A 19,994-nucleotide genomic window follows, 5' to 3' on the forward strand; every position below is an offset into this window, starting at 1 on the left:
TATTGGCTACTTGGGCACTGCAGCTTATGATCATGTACAGATGGTTGCTGGTTTGAATCCCACAGTCGGCAGAATAATATCATCTTCAGGGCCTTAAACCCAAAACCTGCCACGTTAGGGGTAAGGTAAAAGGCTTCCTCCAAGCTTTGCTCTCACCCGTATAAACCCAACCAGATAACATGGGGCAGCCAACACAAAGTAAAAGTCCAGACCAAGATTTTGTTTCAACCAGCCAGTTGAACACAAAGAGTCACAGTTACAGAGTGTTCAACTGGCTGGTTGAAACAAAATCTTGGTCTGGACTTTTATTCTCTGTACCAGAGCTACACACCTCTGCCTGTAGGAGGGAATCCGACTGGCTGCCGCATGTTATCTGACAGACAAATATCACAGAGGTCTCCCACAAAAACACCAGTGACACAGACGACGTATCATAAAGTCTGAAGGTCTAACTGGTGTCAGCAGTTCAAATCATCTAACAAACAGATGGGAGGAGTCAATTCCAGGCCGTGAAGAATCCCATGCATTATAAAGTAAAGCCTCAAACAAATTCACAGGAAAAGCAGTGCCAGCACATTCAACACACAACCGCTGTCATTTTATACTTCATTAGAACCAATGTTCTGTCAGTGATGATTTTTATGGTTTTTTTTTTTTTTTTTTTTTACATGTTTTAAGCAACTGATCACATTTCAATTACCAAAAGTTTCCAGCATTCACAAATAATGTCATCATTTCTCACTGGTCTCCTGCAGGCATAAGCCCGGTGGAGTACATGGACGGGTCAGTAATTTTAGATTAGACTTTGGTTCCCTAACACAGGAAATGGAGAATAAACACATACAGCACATCTGTAGATCCTGGGTCGTGTCCAATCGGGTTGAGGAGCGAGCCGGTGCTGATATCCGTTTTCTCCGCGTTCCCACACCATTCCGTTTCTGTGGGGTTTACTGGGAGCCACGCTCCACTTCCCCACCCGCCCCCCCACCAGCACAATGAAGCCCTTGTGCCCCCCCGCCCCCCCCACCCCCCACTGTTTGGTCCTTCATGGATTCCCCGTGCAGATGTTCCGCAGCACCCCCCCAGCCTCCCCCCACCAATCTTCCCGTCCCTGCCAGATTAGAAAGCCACAGCATCATATGTTGGGGGGGGGGGGGGTTTGACACCCCTGGAGAGATGGATGAGGGCCTGATAATACTTGCACCTTGTAAACGAGACACCCATGGGGGGGGGGAGGGGTGGCACTAACAGACTCTGTAAGTTGTGCACTTCACTGGGTGCAGACCCCACGGATGACGCCCTACCTTCCTCTCTCAACGGCAAGGGCGTCGATCTCGTCAAAGAACACGATAGAGGGCGCCACAGCTCTGGCCTTCCTGAAGACCTGCAATCGGAGATATGGAGCTGGTGGGAGGCAGACCAAAACGACCTCCAAGCAACTGAGGCACACCGATGTTCAACGCTGATGCTCACAACAGACAAAACAACTACATCAATATTGTTTTTCTGACAGCCGTACTACAGTTGACTGGGGAATGGACCAGGTGTGCCTCCCTTACTTCTCTCACTGCTCTCTCAGATTCGCCCACATATTTGCTAAGCAATTCGGGACCCTGGGGAAAAAAAAAAAGGAGAAGAAAGTTATCAGATTCATAAAACGTAACAGAACTTCAACTGAGGTCTTTGTTCTCCCATTTGATCATCCCAGTCCAATACAGGAGAATTCTGCTGGTCTTACCGACGCATGCCACCTGACCAAGGGATGGCAAGCTCCAGTAGGTGGCATAGTAGTTAAGGGAGTCACAGTTTTACCAAATAAATAAAATAAATAAATGCGCAGAGAGCCAGCTACAAAGAGAACAACTCGGAGTAACAGCTGAAGTACTGCAAAGAAATTGCACTACAATTAGAGGCTGGTTATTTCAGAGATATAGTGGGCTGGGAGTAGAGGTTAATGCAGACAACAAAGGAGGAGAGGCGGCTGTTGGGGGGGTACTCAAGGGGGCTCTTTCTATCAAGGAGGATAAGCACTCAGGCACCAGCGTCCAGCATGCCGCTTCTCCTGCGCTACTCTTTTCAGCACCTTGGAGGAGGGCACTGAAATAACAGCCTCTCTCGTCTCCTTGAAAAAGCCTGGAGGGTACCTAACGGTCAAGCCCCCCACACATACCCCCCCTTTCCCATTAAGCTGCTCTTCAGCGACTGTGTGGATGGCCTGAGCTTCACACTACACTCCCACAAGTGCTTGTCAGACTCCATTTAAAGTCAATGCAGTGCCGCTACCAATACAGGCTATCTTGCACATATTCTCTTAAAAAATTATTTTCTAATAATTAATTGACAGGGTGATCAAAACAAAGTTTACAGCTGCATATTTTTGAGGCAAGGTAATTAAACTATTTTTAATCCAACATCGAAACTGGTGGCAATTCAATGTGAAACGCAGATGTTTACCGTAACGTTCCCAGGAAGCACAAATAGCCGATAAGGAGACGGTCGCATGATTTTTCTGTAGTTGTAAATATCATTGGCATGTGGGACCAGAGGCTCCCCACCACTCAGGAGCTCCAAGGACACTATACTCCCCACTGGGCTGTCCCTCGTCCCAATCAGATCCTCGCTGAGCGAATCTGTCACAGGTATGTCACCCTCAACCCTCACCCAGAGGTCCAGGCCAGAGCTCAAAAGGATTCCAAGAGGAGCAAGGCTTTTGGGGTGATGAAGGGTGCCACCGGTCCGAGGTCAAAGGGGGTGGGCGGGTCAAGAGGGAGGGCCTGTGAATCCGAGAGCGATAGTTCCAGGGAAGCTGGGAACCCAAGCGTAAAACTACCCAGTGACTGTCGGACAGCTTAGAGGCCGATAAACAGAGCCATGCTAACCACTGCTAATGAGCAGAAACACAAAGAGATGTGAATTACCCGCTGCAATAAACATTCCTATTTAAATATTTCAGATGTTCTGAATGGGGTCGTCTTAAACTCGATTTTCTGCTTGCAAAGTTTCGTGCCTTTCACTTCAAAATGAGAAGCACAGTCCTGGAGAGTCTTATGCTACTAAAACCAACAGTTCCTGTGCACATTAATCCCTATGACCACAAACGGGGGACATGCTACCTTGATGGCTAGGAAGTTGAGTCCGCTCTCATTGGCCAGAGCTTTGGCGATCATGGTTTTTGAGCACCCAGGGGGTCCATAGAGAAGAACTCCCCGGGGAGGCTGGATGCCCATGCGAGAAAAGGCCTCGGGGTGCCTCAGGGGCCAGTCCACAGCCTGCTTCAGTTTCAACTTCACGTCGTCCATTCCGCCGATGTCCGACCATTGCACCTGTGAAGCAGAATCGTCAGCGACAAGACCGCAATGTGTATCAGTATTCCTTTTAGAACAAATTCTGGAACTAGATGACCATAAGACTACATAACAAGTTTGGAGTTAGGAAGAGAAGAGTAAAGCTTCTCAAGAAAGCTTCTGTTGAAAGAGGCCTCATGAGGGCCTGAAGACACGAAGCCTCCCAGGATGCTAGGGGAACTGAGGTCCCCATGTGGCAGGACTGAGAAGAGCCTCAAATTCCGGTGCAGAAACATCAGCACCCATCCCGCGCAGCAGGACTGCATGGCCGCAGCGGGTGCAGATTACATACACCCCCACAATGCCAGAGAAGTTGCCTACCGCAGACAGACAGGAAACCTATAGCTCAGACCTAATAAAAGTCTATCTGGGAAAGGCTAGTCAGGACACTTTGACAGGGAAAATGTTGGGGGGGGGGGGGGGGGGAACTCCCACAAGCACAGACTTGAAAAACAGCAGGGGAATCTGACAAGCCTAACAGGGGAGTCACAGACCTGATAACAGCAAGGGAGAGGACACCCGCTGTGAGCGATCGTTTTGATGGACGAACCCCAGCACCCTGCCCGATGCATAAAACCGAGAAAGGGTACCGCCACAACCGTGTACATTCATTTAAAAATGGCTACGACTTCCCCCCCCCCCCCCAACATCTCTGCAACACAGTGACCAGTCGCAGGCCACCGGGGCAGGCGGGGGGGCATCCTGAGTGCAAAGACTGCCTCGCGGAAACCTGGCGTGCAGCCACGCGCTGTAAATACCACACGGCGAACGCGGGAGCGGCAGACTGCCGGCGACTGGTGCTGCCGGTACCTGCTAGCTGTAAATCCGTCAGCCTACAGGAACGGCCCAAACAGGTGTGCAGATGTGCTGCAGTAAGAAGCGTCGAGCTGCATGCATCTGCATTTCTACTGGGCGTGGGACTAGGGGCCAAGGATCAAACAGAAGATTATGGCTCCTCTCTCAAACTCAAAACTGAAGGAAAATGGGCCAGAGAAAAAGTCACGCCTCACAGTCCCTATTTTTCAACGACAAGATGTGGACTTTTTAAACCAGAGAGGATCCAAGAGGCCCTGAGGATGGAAACAAAAATGACAGGGGCATCCATATGAGCGCCTGTCCACTTCCTGTCCAGCTTCACTAATGGTTCAGAAATAAACGTCTCGCTCTCGTGTGGATATACTCCAGGCGTCTTTGGCAGCTGACCCATCAGCTGGGTTCAGCCCCTGAAGACCCTCTTTGTCTCCAGCATCGAGCTACAGAACGTAACATACAGGGGTCACCAACACTGGCTTTAGACATCTAACACAGCAAAATCGTACAGCCTGCTTTCAATAAACAGCTACAATGCTGGTATAGACATGCATACAAATCAAAAATAATTTCATTGACAAATATAATGCATTCATGAGTATAAATCATCCACAATGCCAGTTTTTGGTTGGTCAAGTGCCGTGTTGTATATTTTCATGTGCTGCAATTAAGTAAACGAGATGAAAGCATAGAAACAAAGTAAGAACAGTCCCTTGGTGTAAATAGTAGCTTAAACGCCTCCATATACACATATACAGTTCATATTTTAGGTACCCAAACTACTTAAAAGCTTTCAAAACATAACCGCCTCTCCTTTTTTATTACACCGGCCATCTGAATAATAGGAAACTACCTCTTTCCTTGGCACCAACCCAACACACACCTTGGGCACGTCGATGGCCACTTCTCTCATGGCGCTGGGCTTCACCACTGACATAGCCAGCTGGAGGTCCTCCAGGGTGATGGTCACCGCATCCATCACATGGTCATCCAGCAGATGCGGGTGGGCGCCCAGCACCCGGCGCAGAGCATGCATACCTGACATATGACCCAGAGCAGAGATCGGCATCACACACGGTCATTGTCTGACAAACCAACACGCACCACTACTTGACTCTATTTGCTACCCAGATGGTTACCAGCATCAAAGACAATCCTATAATTAAATAAGCTATTTATCATTCGTACAAGCCATAAATGAAGATATGACCTTCTCATCTAAAGCATTAAAACCAACCTGTCAAAAAGAATATTGCTACGGGGTTATGGGATAAACAGTTGACCCTGTGCTTTCAGCCCTCGCTTCACGCAGTACTCAAAGAACGCATTGGCACGCCAGATTAATCCAGTAAAAATATTGCAAATGTGCTAGTTTGGTAACAAAAATTATTACTTAATTCATTTGTTTACGAAAAATATATAGCACATTAGTGACAACCAGAAATTTTAAAAGTAAAACATTAATTTCAAGTCCTAATAAATTGAAACCCAAATTATAGCTCTAAAAGAGCTGTTCTGACTGAAAAAGTTAACTGGGTGCTTTTTAATTAGTAACACCTGTGCAATAACATAAAACACCAAAGATTTGTGTTCAGTATCCCTTTGAGAGCCAATGATTACCACTGCAAGGTAGATGACTTTGTATCTTGTTGACAATGACAAATTTGCCTTACTGACCACAATCCATGCAAGTCCACGTAAACCTTAAACCGTTCCTGAAATAATGGGTTTTGGCAAATGCGTATTTTGCATCATACAGCACCGTTGTGCGGGTGTGCGCACATGGCACGAGAGCGCTAAATGAATCCCAAAACAAAAACCAAAGAATCCCAAGGTACCTCTAGTCGTACTTGTGCACATGACAAAATAAACCATTTCATTTAATTTCAAACATCAATTCAGGCTTTGTCATACTGACGCTGTCCCAAGTGGTAGACTGGTGCTGTAAGGCCCTCCTTCATGGGCCCATGGCGCAGTGTGTGTGTAGCAGAGGAATCATCGTCTATGTGGCGTCTGCTCTGACTCACGCAGTTTCAGCACTGACTCGCGCGCTGTGACGGATCCTGCCCATCTCAAATATGCAGATATACAGCTTAACCCACACACTATGCAGCGAGACAAAGACCAAATCTCTCCTCATCTTTTGTCCTCTGTATATAATTATCCGCCACATGAAAGAATAGTGATCAAAAAAAAAAAAAAAGCAATCCAGTTTGCCAAAGAGCAACCCCAACCTGCTCCGACGGAGACAATTAACACTAATTCACGGATGATTTCCGTTTTGTTAAATGCCTGGCATGACTACTAATGTGTGTCCTTTGTCAGCAGAGATTTGCGAGTCCAACAAAGGATTTATAATGATAGATCAATGCTTATTATTACTTCTGTAGTTGTTGTGGGCCTTGTCACAAAAGAAAATTTACTCCACTATTCACTGGTTCTGTTTATAAGCACTAAACACCAAAGAAATGCAGGTAAGTTTTTCAGGATGTGGGTTCCCCTCTGGGCTTGAACGAATAAAAAAAAAACTGACAGAACTGTCCTTAAGCATCGTGCAACCCGCTGAGCACTGTCTACACTGCAGCAATGTGCTCAGAATTGGGACAATGCATGCAGAACATTCCGAGACAGACAGGCCTCATTTCCTCTCAGAAACGGATTAACACAAAAAAAAGAAACCCATAATCCAGCTAAAAACTTAGTTGTATAAGGTAGATGCTCAAGAAGTACGTAAATCACCAGCAGGTTTATCGCAACCAAGAACCTCTGCTCCAACCCACCTCTACTATTGCCCAGATTCAGCAACCTGTCATGCCCCAATCTTGGCACTGGGGCACAATTCCCCTATCACCTCCCCAGTTTCCAAGACAAGATGCACATAATGCCCCCCACGCTTCCCTCAGATGGCCAGGCGGAGGCAGACAGGAGGGATTTACCGTCAGACAAAGCTGCATCCTGTTTATATTTTTCAGAGGATCCAAGCGAGACATTCAACAACACAATTAATGGCGTGGCCAAGGCGCGAGGTCAGCGTGTTCCAGCTGGGGGGCTCCCCGCATCCCTGGAGCCCCATGTGGCTGTGCCTCGCAGCCGGATGAGACGGTCATCGCTTTGAATCAATGCCCCCAGGGCAGCACAGAAACATCTGCTATGATCCTTGTCAAAGTGGCCGGACCATATCGGCATTACAACTTCCCGGCCTGAGGCTTGGAAACTGTTTCCTAGGCGCGGTCCGCATGGATCTGGACCATCCCACAAATAGGTGTCGCAACGTGGACGGAGAAAAATACCGTGAGATTTATGACCCACTCGTAACACAGAAAAGATGGACAGAGGCGAAATGCACAGTTGTGTGCGCACATGTGAACATGTTTGTCTGATGGAGTCAGAGCACAGTTGGGCTGAGTGTTTCACCACATGCTGAACAAAGCCCCACCGGGGGAGGTCGAACAGAGATCAATGCTATGAGCTAACCCTACTATGCTTGAAACCCCAGCGACGAGAAACAGCTTTGTCTCCCCATTTACGACAACGCTGAGGGGAAAAAAACAACCATAGCAAACCATCCCAAAAGTGAAATACAATTCTCATGATATATGGACTCGTGATAAATTTGTTAAGTTTGCCTCTGGGGATCGACGCTAGTTATGTTATGTAGACTGTTTACGCAATGCTGGCAAGAGAGAGTTGCTAAAATGGTGTCTTCACCTAAGGGAGTCAAAAGAATGAGAACATACAATTTGTTTTGGTGATGATTTTAGCGATGTTCCTTCATTAACCACGGCATGGAAAGGTCACCAGGTTGCTGACCTGGGCTGTTTCGTGAAAATGCATGTAGCTGTTGAAGTACCGAGGCTAATAAGACCACAATGAAACACATTTATAAACTGTAAAAATGATATTGTACTGGGGGGTAGGGAAGTTGGGGCTTTATCAGATTCCAGATCTTAGTGCCCAGGACTGAGGCCAGGGAACAAAGGTCCCAAATGCATGTGTGTGGGTGTGTGTGTGATTATATATATATATATAAATACACACACACACACACACAGTCAAAAAAAATAACATACATAACAAATAACAGAAAAACCACAAGCTGCGATAGTTGTGCAATGGTCATACATCATGAAGACTCTTGTACTTTAAAGTCCATTCATCCACTTTCCAATCCGCTTATCCTTCAGGGTCGCAGGGGGTCCGGAGCCTATCCCAGAAGCTATGGGCAGGGAACAACCCAGGACGGGGGGCCAGCCCAAACTGGTCAAAAAGTTCCCCTTCAAAATTTTATAATGCAAACCAAGCAAAAACGTGCATAACAACATTTGTGACTACACCTTGGCCCAGTTCATCACTGAGGAGCAGCTCATTGGAGGTTAATGTCAAGATTGGTCCATGACAGTACCTGGTATTTCAGTGGCTGGTACCTCACAGATTTCAGAATGCCAAACTCCTGCATAGACACAATGTGCAATGAGAGGTTTCCTTCCACAACTGATCAGAGGTTTCACTGCAAAATGACCAGCGTCAAGTATACCAATCCCAGACCAATGTGAGTGTGCAGCCGCACCAGAAGATCATGGAGACCCAGAAGATTGCAGGACGCACAGAGGTCAGGATGCACAGAACAACTTCTCTGGCCCAATCTATCCAACCTGGAGAGCACATGTGGTTTAGTTAATAAAACATCCGCTGCATTGTTTAGCGCAAAAGGGGGGGAGAATAAAAAGTCAAAACATGAAAACCAAAACCGTATGTGAATTCTTGCTCTCCCACCCCATTTTCATTCCCCTGAATGTTTTGAATTCGCCAGCAATCTGGAGGGAATCGAGGCTGGAGGCCCTCTCCTTGAGAGCACCAGTTTGAAAACTCAGCGCTACGAAGTATTCGCAGGCCTAAAGAGTTAAATGCCAAGGCATACTTTTAATGATTAGGAAATTATTCAGGAGGGGGTAAGAACAGCCTGGAACCAGCCATTTTGTGGTCTTCGGCCACGCATGTTCTTAATTATGACGTCCCGAAATAGCATCCCTTGGGCAGCGAGCACACACCAGAGGGTCATCCCCAACAAACCGCCATCTTATCGTGGCCAAGAGAACGGAAAGCAAAGCGCTTCAAAGATGTCAAAAAAGCATTTTGAGGGAAAGCCTACACTCGACCGGAGTGTTCCAAAGCAAACATGCTAGAGGTAGGCTCACACTGGAAAGTGCAGACTTGCCGCTTGTCTGCTCATCACAGGCAGCTGGGGCGGCAGCCACGTTCCCCGAAATGTGCGCCGAGGAGCCCTCAGCACGTCTCCCAGCTGCCGGAGGAACTAGAGACGATTCTTCACCCCTCCCCGTTATTCCTCTAACCCTGAAGACAACCCCAATTTTAATGTAAACATTTACAGTAAGGACATCTGTCTCCAAACAGAAAAAAACAGATCCAAGAATAAGCATTTACTGGAAAAAAAAATTCCTATCAACGGAAAGACGTGAACTATCTGAAGGATCGGTTTGAAGCCACCTGCAAAAGGGCGCGGTAGGACAGGGGCCAGTGGGCGCTCCCCGCCGCTAAAAGCGGTCACAATCAGGGCAGGAAAAAACAAAAACACCGCGTACCCTAGACCTCCCGGCAGAACATCTAAAAGACGTGATACCACCCCCCACCCCCACCGGGCACTTTGCCATTACGAAAGCTAAATATACATAAAAAGAGAAAGAAAAATAAATTGGCGGCTGCCTTCACCACGCGGCCTGCATCCGGTCAGCTCGCGGCACCTGTATTTATAATAACCGACAAGTGTTACGGCGCGCTGACGCGCGTGTCCGAACGCACACGCTGCCACCGGGCGAGCCGCGCGGGCCGAAGGCGAAGAACGTTTCCGGATTTTATAAACACGTGGGCTGAAGCGAAGCTCGCGCGCTGCTCAGCCAATATTTATGTTGGTCGGGACCGAAATGTCACACAAAGCCTTAGAAGGCGAGGAGGGCTGGTGGAAACCACTATATAAGGATGGCAGCCTTTCTAAACATCATCTAGCATTTAGCTATGTTTATGTCGTTCACGTCTTTACCTCGGGATTTATATCAAATACTGCGTTGCGGTTCGTTTTTCACTAATTTAAATAAACATTTCAATGCAATATAAAATTCAGAAACTCTCCCTCCCCCCAGTAATATCGAACTCCTTTAATTAGATTAATTAAATCCGGGAGACATACGATATGATGATATCGACTAATTCTTTTCGTTTTTGATAACCAAAGAAAATCACTCACTCAGTCGGACACAAGCAAACGTGAAAGATAACACGCATATATTTTCATTTTAAAAAAACTTAATAAAAATAAGCTTTTGTTTTTTAAAAAATAAATGCACAAATTACAGAAGCGATTTGATGACGGGAGGGCCGGTTAATTTGATCACTGCGTGATTAAAACACACAAGCACTGAAGCAGCGGTCTTTCTGCACACACCCCCTGCGTTTCTTCCCTGGCTGTTTAAGAATATCCGCAACAGTGTACACAGCCAGGCTTCGCGCTCATTCATACTGTTTGGACAGAAGGACTGATTCATCTACCCCAAAAGACACCAAACTCTCCCATCCACTAGTTCGCCGCTGAAAGAGGAACCAAAACCAAATCAATAGGCGACAAACAAGACGAGCAGAAACAAGTCCATCCATCCATTTTCTGAAAGCGCTTAATCCTAACTGGGGTCGCGGGGGGGACCGGACCCTACACACAACTACAGGGCGCGCACACACACACACACACAACTACAGGGCCAATTTAGAATCAATCAACCTATCCTGCATGCTTTTAGACCGTGGGAGGAAACCGAAGCCCCTGGCAAAAACCCACGCGAACACGAGGAGACCGTGTGAACTCCACACAGAAAGTGAGGAAGTGCAGAAAATAGATAAAAAAAGAAATCTGGAATCATTCAGGACTCGTTGCTGAACTGTTTTTTGACATATCTTAAAACCACAGCAAAGGCCATAGTTATACACCCAAATTCAAGCGGTACCAAGAGTCTCCACAAGAGGTCATCAATTAGACACGCATTTACAGATTAGACGAGAGTACAGAAAGCCAAGGCAACGTTTTTCAAAATATTACTATGTCTAAAGGCTGTTTTGCTTTAGCTATTAATATTCAAAACCTGTACTGCCATAAATAGTAGAGGCACGTATCGTAGTGGGGATCCTAGTATTACTGTGGTCCTTCTCCAAGTTAACGTGGACCTTCAGCATGCATTTCTGCAGCCACCATGGTCACTTTGAGTCTATCTTGGCGGCCGTCTTGCTTTGTTTGGGGAGCGGCACACCCCCGCAAAGTTAGTGGGGCATAAAAATAGAGAGGGGGATTTGCATGGATGTGGTCAGGAGATAAATTAAGCTGGGTACTATTGTGAGGTGAGAAGGATGTGGAGCTGGCTCTTTCTTGAGGGTAAGCAGCTGGACAAGGTCACGCAACATGAAGCAATGCTTCCAAATGCCCCAGGAAGGGAGGGGGGTGCTAGGCATGTTCCTTTTGCTGGTCATTGTTACCTGAAAAAGGGAAACAACTGCAGCCCCTTGTAATGCAAGTTTTTTTTTTTTTTTGCAAAACACATCTTTCCTTCTGACATGTTAAGAGGAAAAAATACTGATAATGTTAGACTGGACTGATCATGAAGCCCAGTAGGGCTGCAAAGCCGGAGAGCAGGGAGACCTTAACAGGAACCTGCAGACTTTTCAGAAGCATCACTCTTTCTCTACCGCAGTTTCTCATTCTGAATGGTGGTTCGCATTCCGGAATTTGCACCTTAGTCACCTATTTATGGTACGGTGGTCCACAGTGGGTTTGCGGTATTTGTTATACCCTGTGTGACGTTTTATATCATTCATACTACTTGTTTGTGTGAATTGGACTGCTCGTAAAATTTTGTTGAATTCTGTACAATGACAATGAAGGATCTGAATCAATCTGAATCTTTAAATCGATTTTGGTGATGTTTACTTGGTAAATATATAGTCGAGGTGAAGTTCAGCTCCTTGTTTTAATTGGTCTGTTGAACATGTTAAGTTTCCATGTTTTAGATCCCCCCGCCGTATCAGTTAATCGTCACATGGTTGAGACCCTAAGTGACTGGTCTAGTTGGTCTGAACTAACTGCAAGACATGGTTCTGAGTATGAGACACCCGAACACACAGGCCTGGGCTGGCCGATGCAGACCTACTGCTAAGCACAGGAACCCCATAGGTGAGTCACGGGCAATTCTTGGGGAGGCCCATTAAGGCTATCTGTTACAGCTAGACCATTTACCAGCGAGGTTCAAGCCATCTAACCAAAAAAAGCTGGATATGGGATAGATATGCTCCGCTCATCTGCGAGGGTTATCTTCTGGACTCGTGTTTGGATCATGTATGTCTTGGTCAGTCGCTCTACCCGGAGTGAGAGCGAAAAGCTGTCCCCCACTGCGAGACCGGGGGCTTTTGAAAAAACAGCGCAGAGGAGGCAGGCGTCCACGCAGGCGGTAAATCAGACTGCCGGCCCGGCGCACGTCCACTCAAGCCCAGCTGGTAATGAAATAGGCTCAGCCGCCAGGACCACCCAGGGTCCTCCGGCAAGAGTGCCGGAAGGAACATTCCTGGGACGTACTGGCGGGTCCGCCTTCCCATCTCTTCAACGTGCAGCAACAACGTGCACGAATCCTCCCCTCCAAGGGCTGCAGGTGCTCTGATGCCAAAGAAACCATGGAAGTCAGAAGTAGCCGAAGCAACTCGAGAAAGGGCTCTTAATGGGATCGTACGGAACATTCTATCCGGAACGTATAAAAAAAGACAAATATCGGAGAGGACCTAAACCGGGGGTGGAAAATCTACTAGTATCCTGTCCAAGGTGTTCCCCTAAGACAGGCTCCAGGCTCAGTGCACCCCCGTGCTAGATACAGCAGTTACGGAAAAGGGATGCATGAATGGGATAAAAGGAGCTATGAAGAGGGATGCATGAATGGGTTACAGGGAGCTATGAAGAGGGATGCATGAATGGGTTACAGGGAGCTATGAAGAGGGGTGCATGAATGGGATACAGGAACTATGAAGAGGGATGCATTAATGGGTTACAGGGAGCTATGAAGAGGGGTGCATGAATGGGATACAGGAGCTATGAAGAGGGATGCATTAATGGGATACAGAAGCTATGAGATGCATGAATAGACTAAATGCTCCTTCTGCCTCACTTGTAAATCTGTCCCAGTTCTAGTGGGCTGCAGGTTCAGTCAGCTTCCAGTCTTGTACTTGCCTACTTAAGTAGTGATTGACCCTAATGGATCTAGCCTTCTGTACCGATACGTAGCTCATTAGCGGTTCCGTGGAACTCACCTGCCTCCTTGCAGACGGCGGCCAGGTCCGCCCCCACGTAGCCATGAGCGGCATCAGCCAGCGCAGTCAGCTCTTCCTCAGTCAGTTGGCACGGCACCGAGCTCAACTGCTTCCGCAAGATGTCTGCCCTCCCGGCCGACCCAGGCACCCCCACCTCCAGCTCCTTGTCGAAGCGGCCGGGCCTCCTCAGGGCAGGGTCCAGGGCGTGTGGACGGTTGGTAGCCCCCAGGACCAGCAGCTGCCCATTGTGGTCCTCCTGAAAGGTGGGGGGGGGGGGGGGGGAGGCAATAGATTGGCACATTCACGCTAAACAGGAACCTTCATGCTAAATAAGCATGATAGACACAAAAGGTTCGTAGGTTAAACTTCACACACAATTTCATCTGAAACTTAGAACTGAGCATCAGTAAAAGAAAATTTCAATACCAGTACCAGAACAAAACCTTGATTTTGATACCGGTTCCTGAACAATACTTTTTTTTGTACCAATATGTTTTTAAATCAATTTCAACACCAATACATTAAACATTACAGCACTAATCTTTCGTATGGTTGTACTAAGAAAGGGTTCTGGAACTGTCTCTGAGGAACTACCGTCAGGCCAGGTTCCTGCGGTGTGAGCGCAATAAAAGTCCCTGGTTCTGGAAAAAGGTTTTGGTTCCAGAAAAAAGTTCTGGCATTGTGAATGCAATAAAAGTCCCTGGTTCTGGAAAAAGGTTTTGGTTCCAGAAAAAAGGCACATTGTGAAAGCACCTAGTGACACAGCAGCAGCTGGTCACATATAGCCCGTATATACCACACAAAGCTGGGCTAAAGCCATATTTCATCTAATAACTGGTCCCCAAAATAACTAATAAAGATAAAGGCAAAGGCTCTTAATGAAAGTACTTCATGTAGAGATGCCACATTCGAGTGCTGTATGTTTGTATACAACCGAGGCCTGCCCTGTGACATGGGAGCGAAAGTGAATGTCAAAGGAAACCACCCCAAACCATGCCTGATTACTGCTACTAGGACAACCAGATCCATGCTCTAGGTATGGAGGGCGGTGTGTCCTTAAGCCTCTATGCCTGTGATCAGAAGGTCAGCGGTTCAAGCTCCGGCCTTGGCAGAATAGTCATGTGTCCATGGGCCCCTGAGCGAGGGGGCGCTGCATGGTGTGGCTGCCCCTACACTGAGACACCCCCCTGCCCCCCCAAGCTTGCACTCACCTGTATGTGTCTCTGTGTCTCATGAGAGCAAGATGCAGTTGGCGAATAAAGAATTTCCCCATAGGGATGACTGTGGTATCACTATTATGTTCTATTCTATATACCCTATTCACAGAGGGTATATATAGCATGTGAACAAAGCAGGGCATCGCTGGGGCTGCATGCAGAGCTCGACCTCTGAGGCTGCAGTCACAGACATAAATTACCCCCCTCCCCCATCTTCCCCAACCCTCAGTCCAAGCCCAGGGAGACAGAGCAGTGCGCCAAAGTGGAGATAAATTATGGCGTGCACTGGAATTCATACCAGGAAGTCCATTCGCCAAATTCCGAGAAAAATGTGATGTGCCAACACCACGAGCCCACTGGGCTGGAGAACAGATGAACAGGAGGGGCTGCCGCCCCCCCCAGCAAGCGCAGGTTATTTACACGATATTCCAAGTCCAGTCTGAGCCAGTTTGGCAGGTCGCGGCTTGATGGGCTTAACAGGTGAGATCCAACTGAATGTCTCCTGCGCTTGGAGTCCTACCTCTCCTCAAGCTGAGTTCATCGGCTGACTAGGCCACGCCAGGACAAGCGAAAAGAAGGTCTAAAATGTATATAGGAAGTGCTGTGGGATACACAGAAAGACTGCTATTCAAAAAAAAAACGCCAGTTTACAACCGATTAAACAACCAGCCAGTCATGATGGCAGGTCTATAGGGACCATCTTATGCGTCATAATTCCATTTTTACCCAGTACTGCAACAATACTAAAGGAAAAAGGCAGAACGTGTCATCCTAGGCTTGCATGAGGCCTGCAAGCTGTAAATTTGCATATTAGCGATTTTTTTACAGATATGTGGTCACATCTTTTGACTCTACTCCAGTGTGGGCTTTTGACTCTACCCCAGTGTGGAGCTCTGCTCCTTCTTTCACATGACGCATATGTGATTGGGATGTGCGCTTTGGGATGGCGGAAGTGGCCCCCCCACCGCCCCGCCCCTTACTCACTGAGCCAATCCCATCCATGAGGGTCAGGAGCGAAGCAACCAGGCGCTTCTCCACCTCGTTCTGGGCCCCCTCCCGCTTCGGAAACAGCGCGTCCAGTTCGTCGATGAAGATGATCGCCGGCCGCCTGTCGATTGGGACGTCAGGAAGGTTAGAACGTGGTGCGATGTGGTTCACTGGAATAAGAGCAAGCTCCTCTTCAGGACTTCCAGAGCTTTCATCCCCTCTGACATTCTGTCCCATTCCTGGACTTCCGGTCAATATAGCCAGTTAAATTTAATTCAGGGGATAAAAGGAGAGCAGCACACCACCGTGAATTTACAATGGCGCTTGCTATTAAGATCTCACCATCCGAATCAATATCCTTGATATACAGTAAAAGCCCGTTATAGTGGACTCGCTTATAACGGAATATCGTCTATAACGGACAAGGTTTGCTGTGCGCCTCTAAGAACACATAGGAAAAGCATCGGATATAGCGGACTCGCATATAATGGAATTTCACTTATAACGGAAAACAATTTGGTCCTCAGGGCTGCTTTCAGCTGTACTTTTGTTCGCTATAACGGACATGCAGGCTCCGCCTACAAGGCGCATGGCGTGCCGGTGATATCCAGCACAGATATGTAGTCCGGATTATTAATAGTCACGCATCTGGTCAGGCAAAGTTGGATTATTACATGTACAATATAATAATCTATAGCACAAGTGTGTCTGCTGGGGTGTGGCATGAGTAAATGGTGTCCTATAGTTGTGTTCAGGGCATACAGCAACTTTGGACATAACGGGCTGTTTTGCCAGGTCCCTTGAAGTCCGTTATACCTGGATTTTACTGTGCATGCGCTCACGTCGGAAAGGATTCGCTGAGTGACAGGCTGACTGAAGAAAACCAACCAAATGAAAGGTGTAAACTAGGGATGAGCAGTGTTCTCCAGAACGGGCCATAGTGCATGCCGTTTTCCCTGTAATTCCCCCATTTAAAATCACTTATTACAGGACTGATTGGCTGAAGAGTCCTCACACCTGGGTTTGAACAGCTGACCTAAAGGTTTCCCCAAAACCCTGCACACACACCGGCCCTTTGAGGACGAGATCGGCCACTTCCGGTGTAAAATCACCAAGAGCCGATTTCACCTTCTTACCTCTGAGAGGCTTCTGCAAAGATCTGTCTCAGCCTTGCCTCTGTTTCTCCATAATACCTGGAAAAATAATATAAACTACTATTATACACATCATCTGCACCAAACACACTGTTTTAATTACACATTCCCTTTATGTTGTTGATTGCCTTCATTGTCATTGTTTGTTTCGAAGGACGCCTTTAAGTTAATTCCTCGTATATACAAGTATATGCCAGTGCAAAAATGATTCCGATTCCAATTCTGAAGTCCGTACGCAATCACGGCAAAACGCTCCAGTCTAATTAGGCGGACATCTAGGAAGTTCACCTACATTTTACACTTCCAGCAACCTATGGTGTGTAAATCCTTATACTGTATTACCGCCAATATTTAAAGTTAAATCACGCTGGTAACAGACATACAGCGATCGAAGGATGAAACGATTTAACACATGAAGAACAGCTGGCAGAGTGTTAACGTACTTGCTCATGATTTCAGGACCATTGATTACAGTCATGTGAGCTCCGACCTCATTGGCTATCGCTCTTCCAATCATGGTCTTTCCTGTACCAGGAGGGCCATACAACAGTATACCCCTGGGTGGGGGGATTCCTGTAGGGAAAAGAAAACATGCGCGTGTGAAAAACACACAAATCAAGGTAGATTTACTTCAGCTATGCACAAATGAAAAGAATCAAACTACTTCAAAATTAGTCTGAGATATAGAATTCGAGTCTGTGTACCATAGCTCTTGAACAGTTCTGGATGCTTCAACGGAAGTTCGATTGTCTCCCGGATGATGGCCAGCTGACTGCTGAGGCCCCCGATCATGCTGTAGGTGACCTTAGGAACCTCACTGGTATCTTCCTCGCTCTGCCTGGGCTGCTTTGTGAACCTGATCTTGGTCAGTGTGGAAATGAAGTAAAACGTGTCACGACTCCCTCGACCACCAGGGGGCACCTCACATGGTCGATCACACCCTGCTTGTTCTGTGGGCGAGGCTGGCACGGGGAGGGAACTATCGGACGAGTTGGCGTTGTCAGATGTATCCAGGGAGGGGGGCTGAGGCTTGCTAGGGGTGCTGAAGGTAGGGCCCGGATCCACATCCTCAATGTTCAGAGTGCTCAGCTGCAATGAAACATCTGTAGCAGAGTCAAGAGCCAGGCTTTCTGAGCACACCGGCTCGCCTTCTGGCCCACAAGGAGTCCACTCCAGGGTAACCCCATCCACCCCGGTTAGTGCATCCACCCTCAAACTACATGGTCGCCCAAAGAAGTTGAGGGACAGAAGATTTCCTGGAAGAATGATTTTCCCATCTGAAAGACAACAGCATCAAAAGTGCAACTCAGTTGTAAGAAATTAGTTAATTTGGGTGCCTAAATGATTCACCATTCAGGCTTCCCGAGATGCCACAAGTTACAGTGTATACAGAATTAAAGAAAAAAATTGAAGCTTTATAGAAACGTTAAGCCTCACCTACAGACCGCAGAACAAAGTTTGAAAACTCTTCTAAATCGAGGGAGTCAACATTTTGCCTGTAAGAAAGAAAAAAAAAAGTTATTTATATATATATATATATATATATATATATTTTTTAAATAGCAGTACTGGAACACTAGCCACGCTGTTATATACAAATGTGCCAGCAGATGGCGATAATAGCTCATTTTATATAAGATAGATTTCCACCAAAGTACCCTAATAGATAAACAATGAGTCTAAATAATATAATTTAAATTAAACTGTTAATCCAAATCTTTGTATATTATTGTTTCAACATAACTGTGCTTATCAAATTAGATAATTTAGTAATGAGAGCAGCTCATGTAACTTTAATTCTCATAACAATCAATCCCCTTAACGCAACTACTTATGTGGTACAAGGGTGCAAGTGGAGGAAACACCCTAGATGGGCACATATTCAGACAGATAATTCACACTAAGACTCAGAGACCCCAATTCAGCTCTGGCCAAATTACTGGATTGTAATAAGGAACCAGCACAGAAACACAGGAAGGACAAGCACCAGTGCTACCCAGTGAAACTGGGACAGAGAAGACCACAACCCCAAGGCGCAGAACCTTACCTGGGGGTAAGGTGGACCTCATCAGCTTGCAGCACAGGGCCCGTCAGCGGCTCAATGGAAACCCAGTCCCCTGACCTCACACCCAGGTTACGTTGGGTTGTTGCCTGCAGGCCGGCTTTGCCTCCTGGGAATGCAGCTGTTGGCCAAGCTGTGCACACCTGGCACAAAGGTAAGGAATATAGGAACAAGCCTGTGAGTTCACAAGGTGCATATGCGCATATATATGTCTGCAATTACATAAACCTTTCCAATCCACTCAATATCCCGAAGTGTCACACAAAGTAATGCACATTATACTGGCAGTAAAACAAAACGCAACACCTTGAGATTTGAGCTTGAAACTTTTTGATCAGTTACAAATAAAAACATTATATGGAAATGTATTTAACACTGAAACAACCATGTAGTCTGGCTTCATACCTCTTGTTTGGCAGACGCGCTTGACAGCAGAACCGGACGTCCAATGCAGATACTTGCAGATTTCATGCTGTTTAAACTGAGCTGGACCAGAAACCTCTGGCATTTTTTGGGAACCTTGTCATCAGCTGAAAACAGAATGATACGTAGGACAACCAGTTGTTGCTTACGATCTTACAATAATGATTGCAACGCAGGGACAGGAAGAGTAGAGTGTGCACGAAGTAACGTAATTATGCGCACAGATCAAGATGCTTAACGTAAGCGTAGCGTTAACAACACGTCGTAAACCTAAACCAGTTGTTCGGAAACAAATCAGCTTCATATGTTTAAGTATGGATTTAAATTCGAGTGCCTATTACATTTAAATTCAGGCTAAAAATTCAAAATATTACCTTTGTCAATGAAATCGATCACTGTGAATGAACCATTGCAAGTCGCGCTGTCCCCACGCTCAGTCCCCAAACTGTCTCGTCTCGGAGATTCACCACGAATGTCAGCTAACACGCTTGACTTCTCGCCGCTGTTTAATATCTCGGACTTCCTTTTAATTTTCTTTTTAGATGACATGATGAATGTGACACTATAACCGGCCCTGCATGCACATTGTTAATTTAAACATGTGTCCGCTTGGTGCGGCTACTTTAAAAAACTTCCCGGTTAAAGGTCA

At 46.8% G+C, this 19,994-nt stretch overlaps 1 protein-coding gene across 3 annotated transcripts in view; it reads right to left on the reverse strand.

Annotated features, from left to right (window-relative positions):
• The window catches only part of spata5 (spermatogenesis associated 5), a 64,489-nt gene extending 44,513 nt beyond the window's left edge, over positions 1-19,976 (reverse strand). For all 3 annotated transcript variants that reach the window (XR_007388160.1, XM_049002630.1, XM_049002629.1), the window contains exons 1-13: positions 19,720-19,976; positions 19,328-19,452; positions 18,908-19,065; positions 18,298-18,356; positions 17,565-18,137; positions 17,304-17,433; positions 16,843-16,899; positions 15,704-15,827; positions 13,503-13,758; positions 5,038-5,192; positions 3,114-3,323; positions 1,560-1,613; positions 1,305-1,384 (exon numbers count right to left, since the gene is read on the reverse strand). Coding sequence is in view for 2 of the 3 variants with exons in the window: in XM_049002630.1 (XP_048858587.1) it covers positions 1,305-1,384; positions 1,560-1,613; positions 3,114-3,323; positions 5,038-5,192; positions 13,503-13,758; positions 15,704-15,827; positions 16,843-16,899; positions 17,304-17,433; positions 17,565-18,137; positions 18,298-18,356; positions 18,908-19,065; positions 19,328-19,452; positions 19,720-19,894 (2,156 nt within the window). In the remaining variant the exon portion in view is untranslated. The remainder of the gene's footprint in view (positions 1-1,304; positions 1,385-1,559; positions 1,614-3,113; positions 3,324-5,037; positions 5,193-13,502; positions 13,759-15,703; positions 15,828-16,842; positions 16,900-17,303; positions 17,434-17,564; positions 18,138-18,297; positions 18,357-18,907; positions 19,066-19,327; positions 19,453-19,719) is intronic.
• Between the last annotated feature and the right edge of the window lie 18 nt (positions 19,977-19,994).

This window comes from Brienomyrus brachyistius, unplaced genomic scaffold (assembly GCF_023856365.1).
Source record: "Brienomyrus brachyistius isolate T26 unplaced genomic scaffold, BBRACH_0.4 scaffold70, whole genome shotgun sequence".
Classification (NCBI taxonomy): domain Eukaryota; kingdom Metazoa; phylum Chordata; class Actinopteri; order Osteoglossiformes; family Mormyridae; genus Brienomyrus; species Brienomyrus brachyistius.